The sequence below is a fragment of the Falco biarmicus genome, chromosome 12 (genome assembly GCF_023638135.1).
Source record: "Falco biarmicus isolate bFalBia1 chromosome 12, bFalBia1.pri, whole genome shotgun sequence".
In the NCBI taxonomy this organism is placed as follows: domain Eukaryota; kingdom Metazoa; phylum Chordata; class Aves; order Falconiformes; family Falconidae; genus Falco; species Falco biarmicus.
Genome location: NC_079299.1, coordinates 6889483 through 6899953, shown reverse-complemented (window position 1 = coordinate 6899953; position 10471 = coordinate 6889483). Strand labels below are relative to the sequence as shown.

At 44.0% G+C, this 10471-nt stretch overlaps 2 protein-coding genes across 2 annotated transcripts in view; one reads left to right on the top strand and one right to left on the bottom strand.

Moving 5' to 3' along the window:
* Window positions 1-3445, bottom strand: part of TP53BP2 (tumor protein p53 binding protein 2) — a 78538-nt gene extending 75093 nt beyond the window's left edge. The window contains exon 1 of the mRNA XM_056357599.1: window positions 2784-3445. The gene's annotated coding sequence lies outside the window, so the exon portion shown is untranslated. The remainder of the gene's footprint in view (window positions 1-2783) is intronic.
* Window positions 3446-3582: 137 nt separating this feature from the next.
* On the top strand, window positions 3583-9455 carry DEGS1 (delta 4-desaturase, sphingolipid 1). Its single transcript, XM_056357612.1, has 3 exons — window positions 3583-3756; window positions 4617-5359; window positions 7583-9455. The coding sequence occupies exons 1-3, from the start codon at window positions 3675-3677 to the stop codon at window positions 7727-7729; spliced, it is 972 nt and encodes a 323-aa protein (XP_056213587.1). The 5' UTR covers window positions 3583-3674; the 3' UTR covers window positions 7730-9455.
* Window positions 9456-10471: the final 1016 nt, after the last annotated feature.

Sequence of the window (10471 nt, the reverse complement as noted above, 5' to 3'; positions counted from 1 at the left end):
TTGTTAAAAAAGTATGCGTTTTGCAATATATTAAGAAGCTGATAAGTAGCCTGAAGTAAAACTAAATCACTTTTGACGATACGTTTCTGTGCATGTTTATGGTCTATCGGCCTCAAAATTAGAGGGTTAGTAGCGATTAGTGTCTGCACGATCTGTTCAAGGAAGAATGCCAAACTAGTGAGACAAAGATGTAACTTGATGAACTTACATGAAGAATCATTTTATTTGCAGCCAGTGTTCAGTTTTAGTACATGTAGCAAGGGCTGAAATTGAACAGCTCAAGGTTGACAGAGAAGCTGATAGTGTGTTTTACAGTTACTTTCTTAAAATAGCTTAAAGCTACTGAGGCTAGCTTTCCTTCTTTTCAAGCTTTCCTTTTTTTCCCCTAAAACCGGCAGCTTGCTTTGTACACTGCTTTTTGTTTCATAGTAGGGTTGGGGATTTTTTACAAATTTGCATATCTAGTGAACATACTGAAAATGGTATTGGCAGATACCACAACAGTACTTTTTGATGGAAAAGCTGTTTGCAGCTGGGTCTTGCGCCCCAAATTGAACAAGCTGTATGTAAATGCAGTATGTAAGCACCTTCTAAACAAGGGCTAATGGATGTAACAGGTGGAAGCCCTGAATGAAGAAAGATACATGCTTAACACTAAATTTCTCAGATTAAAGAGCAGACGGAAACAAACAGTAACTTCTTCAATTGCTGATACTTGCTCAGGACAGCACATTAATTTAAGCAGAAGTTCATTAATGTTATGAGGATGCCTTCACATAACTTCTGAACATAAAAGGTAAGACCATACTGAAGAGAAACTTGGTTGTTCTTACTGAGATCTTCTAACAGTTAATTGTGGGATGCACTGAGATTGCCTAAGGAATTTTCAGTATCAAGAGCCTCTTGAAATTAGGATGACACAGGATGCAGTTAAATGTGCCTTCAGACAGGTGAAGACTACCTGATTTCTTCGCATTCCTGATGATTTTAAGAAGGTAACTGGCAGATTATAGTGAGAGATGGTTATTTCATTCCTAAGAAAATTCGGTTTGGACTACTTCACAGCAACGTGTCTACTAGTTGTGAACTATTCTGATACTCTCCAGCTGCATTCCTGTGCTACTTTGACACTGTACCTGGACCAGCTCACTTGCCCGTGTGCTCTCCACTCCTGCAGTTGTCCTTACTGGATCTCATCTTCCTGGTTGGATGAGCATGTGCTGCCAGCTTTGGTTTACATTTGTCACGAACAAGTGGTTTAGGTTAAGTTGCTGAAGAGCCAGCCACTCTAGGATTTTTTTCTAGCTTTGTGTCAGCTGAAGATGTGCTAGGTCGTGGATCTCTTTTCCCTTCAGAAGGGAAAAGGTCAGATAGAAAAACTGTTAGCTTGCTGAAGACCTGATAAATCTGGATTTGTTGTATGGACTGCTTAAACTAGAAAGACTCGGTGATTAAATAGGAAAACCGCTTTGTATTCCAGGACACTCAGGCAATTAAATTTTCCAAAGCTTTCTATTTAATATTTTTCTTAGTTGTGTAAGCCTTGTTTGGCTGCTATGGAATGTTTAGTTTATAAATCTGGGATCTTCTATTTAATTACCAAACTGAAACTTGTGACCATTTACAAACCTATATGCATTTTGCAGTACTGTAGACCTGCCTCTGTGTACCGAACTCCTGGTACTCTGTCTCTCCCCCTGTGCTCCTGTTGGCAGTTGCGACCTTTCTTATCAGCAGGCCCATTCGTTCTTTTGGCAAGATCCTTCTGGATGAGAAGGTTTTTAGCAAAATGATGGATAGCAGTGCTAATATTTGAACTACGACAAGAAGGGAACATTTTCAGAAACATTACATAAAGCGTTCAGAGTGCAGTTGAGTGAAATGCTTGTGACCCTGGCAATTTTGCAGTCAGCTTCTGCACTGGTAACTCAAATGCACTTCCTGGTTTATTGTGAAGCAGTCACTGAGTAAAAAGTAAAACTGAACATCCCCTGCAAGGACAAAATGCCTTGCTGAAATCTAAACGTGTTTTACTTCCTACGCTGCACCAGTCCTCACAAAGTCTACAAAATTCATGTCATGTGACTAAGGAAGCAAAAGCTGTGAATAAACTTTCATCTCTCCTCTACTTGCTCCCTTTTTCACTTCTAATTCACATCCTAATACACACAGACTAAAAATGCATGTAAACACAAATACTCGCACAGCTGTTATGCTTTTTAGAGCCTATGCTCTATTACTTTAGATTGTAAACATGTTCTAGTAGGAACTCGATTTCCCTTACATTTGCACCTTCGCACATGGGGCTGTTAGCTGCCAGTATGTATTAGCCTTTTTTATTCGTTATTACTAATAAATTTTAAGCGATGCATCACAAACCTCAAGTTACTCTTATTACATTAATAGATAAGGTATAATTAACTTTGTGATAACTTCCTCTTGTTGTTTTTATCACTGATTTAGATTGTTTTAATTTGAGTGGATTTATGGACAACTACAATTCCAAGCAAGCAGCCATTCAACTTCTACATAAAGTAATCTTTGTAACTGAACTGCCCACAGTCAATATTATATGAGAAACATGCAAGGACAGATTAAATGGAGATTAGTTCTCACGGAGGAGTTTGTCAGAGAAGTTTGTAAACTATCTTACCACAGAAAGTGAAGAAAACTGAGACCTTGGCACAGGTGTTTTGAGTTGTAGTTGAGTATCTTTAGCCAGCTTATAGAAATCTAGATTTTGGACAAACGATAGCTAGTCCCTACAGGCACACACCTCTTACCTTTGGAACAAAGTGCTTTTTAAGGAGCTGCTGTAAGATGCGGTTCCTGTTCCCGATCTCAAGCAAGCGAGCTGCACGACACCGTCTGCGGTGGCTTCTGAGCAGGTTGTCCCCACAACTGGAGAGGGGCAGAGATGTCACGGGCAGCTAAACCTGTGCGAACACCACTGCAGGCCGGAGGCAGGCGGGGCGGGCCGCGGGCCGCGGAGGCTTCTCCCGCCCGGCTGCCTGGCCTGGCGGCGGCCCTGCCCGCAGCGCGGTGCCTGGCGGGGAACGCTCGGCGCGGGAGGGCTCCCGCCGGCACGGCCAGCCTTACAAGCCGAGAATCTTCTCTTTCTCCTTAAGTAATAGTTATGCAGGGGCGTTGTTAAAGGCACCCACAGCGCAGGCAGCGACAGTGCCGGGCTGAGAGGCTCGCTGCCTCCCCGCGCGGCTCCCCTGAGGCGGCAGCGCCTCACGGCCCCTCGCCGAGCCCGCCGCGGCATCTCTCCCCTGAGAGGGGATACATACACACACAACACGACTTCCCTGAGGCGGAAGCGGGGCCCGAGGGGCAGCCCCCGCCTCGCCGGCCGCCGCCACCACCGCGGCTCTGCCCGGCGGCGGCGCCAGAGCGCGGGGGCAGCCGCCACCGGCCCCTCAGGCAGCGGCACCGCCGGACGCCGCGCCCCGCCCGGCCAGGCCAGGCCAGGCGAGCGGGGGGCGAGACGCACAGGCGGGGCGGGGCCTGTCAGCCCTGACAGCCGGCAGCAGCCAATGGGGGGGAGAAGACGGGCGGTGGGCGGGACGCCCGCCGAGCCGCCTCCGCAGCGCTATAAAGCGCGGTGCCGGGGGGCGACGCGGCGCTGAGCGGGCGGGCGGTCCGGGCTGTGTCGGTGTCGCGCTGCCGGGATGGGCAACACCGTCGCTAGGGAGGACTTCGAGTGGGTCTACACGGACCAGCCTCATGCCGATCGCCGCAAGGAGATTCTGGGTGAGGAGGGGGGCCGGCGCTGGTGCCGCCGCTCCTTGCCACCGGCTGCGTGGCGGGGGGGGACACCCCACAAAATGGCTGCCAGCCGCCCGCGCCGGGGGGAGGCCCCGCCACCAGCTGTTCGGGGCCCGCGGGGGGCGGCCTGGGCCCGCGTGAGGGGAGCGGCGCCGGGCGCGGACGAGGGGGCGGGAGCCGCCGCCTTGGCGGCGCTGGCGGGGGAGGGGACGGGACGGGAAGGAGCGGGGCGGGGGGGCGGCTCGCCCGGCCTCGCCGCCTGCGGGGACGGAGCCCCAGCCCCGAGGCGCGGGACGGGCGGCCCGGGCTTCCATTTCGAGCAGCGAAGCGAGCGCCCGGCTCCGGTCAGCGCGGCGGCCCGGGCTGCGGGGTAGCCGAGCCGGCGCCTGCCTGTCGTGATAAACAGCTCGTGTGTCGCGATAAACAGATCACGTGTCGCGTAGCGGTCAGCGCGGCGCCCGGTACGGGGTTAAGCAGCCGCGTCGTCTAGCGAGACGGCCAAGATGGGAGCGCGCCTGCTGCCGCCCGTGCGAGTCACGCTGGGCTGCCCGTGCGGAGCCGCGTCCTTCCCGAGGAGGCTGGAGGGGGCCCCGGTGCTTTCCATGGACGTGGCTAGTTGCTGAGCAACAGAAAAATACTAAAATAATTTAATTTTTGAAAGGCTTCACTGTAGCAATGAATGTCACAAGTGGAAAAGCGGGGCGTTTTCATTACCTCGGCAGACAAACCCTCATTGGGAGGAAGGGAAGAAATCACAGTCCCTGCTTTTGTAATCCAATTGGGATAGCCGGCTGTAGGGAGAGCCTCTAAGTGATTCCTTTTTCGTTTAATTCTTTCCCATTTAGCTAAACATCCAGAGATAAAAGCGTTAATGAAGCCAGACTACAACTTAATCTGGGTGGTTATACTGATGGTTCTTGCGCAGTTGACTGCCTTTTATCTAGTTAAAGACTTGGACTGGAAATGGGTGATCTTCTGGGCATATGTTTTTGGAAGCTGTATTAGCCACTCCATGACTCTGGCTATTCATGAGATCTCTCACAACAGTGCCTTTGGCAACAGCAAAGCGATGTGGAATCGATGGTTTGGAATATTTGCCAACCTCCCTCTTGGTCTCCCGTACTCCATATCCTTCAAGAGATACCACATGGATCATCATCGTTACTTGGGAGGCGACGGAATTGATGTGGACATTCCTACTAACTTTGAAGGCTGGTTTTTCTGCACCCGTTTTAGGAAGTTCATATGGATTGTTCTTCAGCCTTTTTTCTATGCCATTAGACCTCTCTGCATCAATCCGAAACCCATTACACGACTTGAAATAATCAATTTATTGGCTCAGCTTTCCTTTGATATTGTGATATATTACTTATGGGGAATCAAATCCACTTTTTACATGCTTGCTGGTTCAGTACTTGGACTTGGGTTGCACCCAATTTCAGGACACTTCATAGCTGAACATTATATGTTTTTAAAAGGACATGAGACTTATTCCTACTACGGGCCACTTAATTTGCTCACTTTTAATGTTGGCTACCACAATGAACATCATGACTTCCCCAATATTCCTGGCAAGAGCCTTCCACTGGTAAGTTTACTTCCAAGGTTATCACTTTTTCTTAAAATAAGTCCTACTTGAACTTTAAAAGCAGGTTCAACACTGATAGAAGAATGAAAGTTTGGAATTTAAAAAAAAAAAAAAACAGACAAAAAACCCCAAACCAAAAAACATCAAAACCCATCCAACTCAACAGTTTCTAAGTTGAGTGATGAAGGGGGTAACCACTTACCATTTTAGTGGTATCCTGAACCAGCTTCCAGTGTCAAGCCCCTTCCATGAATGGAGAGGGAAGGAAACGCATGTCTTACGCTTTGCACTAACTTTAGTTTTCTGTAATTACAACCAGCCTTCTGATTTCTTCAGTTTGTAAGTATGCCAAAAAAAAAAAAGTAGGTAAGAAGAAGTTGCAGATAGCTTCAGAGATTTGTTGGCTTTGTCCTTGAAATTTTAAGGACAGTATTGTAATGCATGCTTATCTGTCAGTCTCTTCTATCACTGATGTTCCCTGGTGGGGAAGAGAGTTTGAGGTACCTGCTCATGTTTATTGCACTGTTGACAAATGTTTAATAGCTTTCTAGTTTGGAGTAGCTCAGTTTTCTCTAGAGAGAACCTTTGAACCCCAAGTATCAGCTGTACGCTGACAGAATTAAGGCTTCAAAGCTAAGAGTTAGACCTGTCACATCTGCATGAGTAGCAGATGTGAATTTCCAAACTAGTTTCTCCCCACTTCAATCTTTGTTGGTTTCTTTTAAGCAGGAGCTTAATTCTCATTGTATGCGTTTCTGAATTGGAGCATGGGAACACAGGCTTCCCAGGGGTTACACCTAAAACTCATCTCCAGGGCAAAGTGTTTCCCATCAGAGACTACATTTGCAGTTTGACAGCAGCTGTGGTGTTGGTCTGGTACTTTGTTACTGCACTTGGTAACAGTTAAGACCTTGTAAACTTGTGCCTTTGGAGTCTAAACTTGATTGTTACTTCTGTTGTGAGTCGTGGAATTGTACATGAAGTCTACTCCAGCACTACTTTAGCAGGGCAGGTAAATTCTGTAATTGGTTTGTTGAGACTTCGGGGGTTTTACCTTTTAAAAATAAGATGATTTCTCTTATTCATAGATTTAATCTTTCAGATAAAGCTGAAGTTGCTTGAACTCACCTTTTGATACCTAGATGAGTGCTGGTGAACCAGCATTTCATTTGCACCAGTACTTAAGTTGTAGACAGGGAATTTCCCTCCCCCCCAAGTATTTAACTGCAGAGGCAAATACCCAGCTTTGCTACAGGACTCTTAACCCACAGCTCTGATAAGAAAACAAAGCCTTCTTTCAGAACAGTGCAGTTAATTTGATTGAACTGGACTCTGCTATGCTATGTGCCAAAGATCCTGAAGTACCGAATACTTGATTTTAGCTGGGGTACTGGTGAGCTGAGAATAATTACTGTTGAATAAAAGTATACTGGCTAGATGCACTGATTGACAGATGTGGTGATGGATCAAAACTATCTTTAGCTCCAGACCAGGAATGCTAATATCTTGGGTTTGTTGCTTCTATAGATTACTGTTTTTCTTCTGTCTAAAGCTATGGAATTTAGTGAAAAATCAGGTTTGGGCTGTTCAGGTTTTTAAGGCTTTAGGTGGTTGGCCTTAAGTGTATCAGTAAGGATATCTAACTGAAACTCTAGGTCTTAGTTTAAAACAGTGGTCTAGCTAGCAGGTACATCCTGAGAATAAAGTCTCTGGAAGCAGCTTGTGTTCATTCTTTTAACATCTGTCTTTAGAAACAAGATGTTCCTCAGAAATAAGATACTTTTTTTTTTCTTCCGAGCGCTGAGGTTTGAAACTACATGTAAAAATAGCCATGTTAAACATCTCATCCTAGAACTTAACATCCTTTTTAGTGATACTTGTATGCTGATGAGTCATCACTGAATGGAGCCACCCACTTCCACTAGCAACCATACTGCTTGCTTTTGTGAGCAGTGGGTAGCACAGAGAATGGAGTTCTGAGTGCTAGCACAGTTTGTTCTGGGTAGCTTCAACAGAAGAGTTTCACGTGAAGTCTACTTAACAATTGGAGTTGCTTTTTCCTTCAGAAAACTTAAATGTTGTAGTGCTCGTAGCCTTTCCTATAGAATCTAACATCTAAAATGAAACTTTACTGCTCTACATTAAGTTACAGGTTGAGGATTGTAAAGTTGTCATGATTGGTGCTAATATAAATAGTAAATAAACCTCCTATCTCCTCTTTAGGTGAAGAAAATAGCAGCTGAATACTATGACAACCTGCCACAATATAACTCTTGGATAAAAGTACTGTATGACTTCGTGATGGATGACACAATCAGCCCATATTCACGCATGAAAAGGCAATTAAAGGGGGAAGTGAAGCAAGATTAAGCTTCTGCCAACCAAAAAACCTTGAAATGTCTGCTTGCTTTAAAGTGGCTGGTATAAGGTCTCTTGCTAAAGCTGTTCACCAGTGTCCTGAATTCAGATCTACAGCAACACAGCAATGCATCCTTAAGGATTTTGTAGCAGACTCCTACCAGCTATAACATTCCTTGCAGTTCTCAGATTCATTTGTTTAATGTGTCTGTTTGCCGAAGGATCAGCGTTATATGTGTAATGCTGAATCACTCTGTTACAGAATTTACTTTGGCAGGTGTTATATATAAAATCTGTCTGCCTCTTAGTATTTTAAAAGTTCTCAATGTAGTACCCTGGCCACAACATGCTATTTAGATGACTGTAGTGTTAAAATGCTTGCCTGTTAATTCTAAACTAACACAGTTTAACTTAAATCTTTTGTTGAACCTGTTTCCTAACTTATGGGTGGAAGAACTAAATTTGCACAGAAATGTTAAGTTGGCTTTTGTTTAAATGTGTAATATGTCATTTGAAGCATTGCTTTAAAGATCTACCTTTTCTACTGGAAGTACCTTAAAGGAGCACTCTATCAGAACGAAACGGCGTCTTTCAGATGGCTTGTGTGACTTGCTTGTAAAAAGGTGGGGAATTCAAGGGTATTGCCAACTTTGTGGGTCCCCTGCCTACTGCCTAAGCTGCTTGTGTCAGCATATAGCTTGAGCAGCCAGTGTTTTAGATTGTACTGTGTAAGCCACTAGTTAACCTAATATAACTGATCAGGTTTTTCATATTGGAAAAATCTTGTTGCAGTTTGGGGTATTTCTGGTCTGCAAAGAAAAATCATTAGGCTTGTCCTAATTGGTTCTGCTGTTACCATGGTTTAAAATGTTCAATCTATAAATATTTGCACTCGGTTGGAAGCTTGGCTTGTAGGGAAAACTGAATCAATTGAAGCACATACTGTTCTGGCAAGCAAGGCTAGCTGCAACCACTGACAGCTCTACCTATTAAGCACATCAGTCATTGTGTACTCAGAAAGGTGTTGCTAAATGATCCTGACTTTATTTTCCCTAAACCTACAGTACCCTACATAAACATTTGTCTGTCTTGCATATTAAAATGTGAGAGCACAGGTAGTGGTATCAAAATTTCCTGCTTGAGAAGTTTTTAAACTGGGAACAGAGAATGGATAGAATTGCTAAACACTGAAGGATCTCTGTATACCTCAGCACAGTGTATTTGCTTTCTGTCTTCTAATGCATTGATGACAGCTTTAAGCTGTCAAAAGATGGCTACAAATCACCTTTACACCTCAAATGGTGATCCTATGGATTGTTCTTCACTTACCTGAAAGATGGAATCTGATGAAGTTGGAAGTCTTAGCTGTTGTCTGTACCTGTCTGCTGTAAGTTGCTTAACTTTTAGATGCTTTCATCTCCTGCATTTTAATTTTTTTTGGAAGAAGCTGAGTGCCTGACAAGAATGTGTTGGTGCATCTTAAACCTTGCTTGATTGCGGTCCTGTTCTTAATGTGTGTTTTGTTTAAGTGTGGGCCTCTATTTGCGGTTAAGCAATAGAAATATTATGAAAATGTGCCAACCACTTAAAAAGCGACTTCAATGATGCCAATAACCTGCTAGCCAGCCAACATATTGCTCAGGGTTGGGTGTAATGGCAAAATATATCCAGTATTTCTATATGTAATTTAAAAGTAAATATTAAAGTAATATTGGTCCCCTGATGCTGAAGGAATTAAGCTTTAGAGAAATTTGGTATTTTTAAGGCAGATGGAAGACCTGTTCTGTTGAGTGGTGGTACAGATGAACTGCAAAGAATCCTTGCCTTCCCTTTCTACTCGGAAGAAAACTGGCTTTGGTTGAAAGACTTGAATAGGCTTAAGTTGCAAAAACAGTTTCTTTTTAGGCCACTTAGGACTGCTCAATTTAAGAAGTGAAAGGTGGAATTAAATCCCTTTTGTTGATGGTTTAACACAGCGGGATGAAGGAAGGAAAGCATCTTGAAAAAGTTTTATAGCTAAAGCTAAAGAAATTCAGTTATCCTAGATGAATACTTAAGATAACCAGAGTTCAGAGTCAAGATTTTATATTTGGGTTTAGTTATTTGTGGAATCACTGATGGCCCTTACTGTCCTCCCAATGGGTACTGGAAGTGTGAATTCCTGCTTTTAAACAGGACTGAAGTTACCATCTCTTGTTTAAAATGGCAAATGTTGCTTTAAGGTGTTCTGACTGATTTTTCACTTCAAGAGCTGCAGAGTAGTGGGGAATTCTGAGGGAAATACCTGCTTGCCATAATCTTTCTGAAACACCTGCTGGACTAGGTTAATTTGAGCCAATGAGACTTAAGTTTGGATCTAAGCAATGGTCTGATTCTCACAAGTATTGGTAATTATCATTTAGTTACATAATTCCTGTGTAATGCACAAAATGCCTTAGCAGCTAACTTTGGTAGCAGGGATTCTGCCAGAGGCAGATCTCTGAAAGTTACCCTATATTGCAGTTCCATCCTTAAAAAAAAAAACACCAGACTTAAAAGCAGGAATGAGGACCACCTGGACTTACTTCACTTGTGTTTGATATATTCTAAATGAGTAACTAGTTTTCTCTGGTCATACTTATAATGTGGTGTTCAGTCCAAAGGCATGGCACAGAAACAAGAGATACCACATTTTGGTAAAAATACACATAAATAATATTGTTACTGTTTTTTTAAGGAATTAAGTGATTTTTATTAGTGCTATTAAAATATACC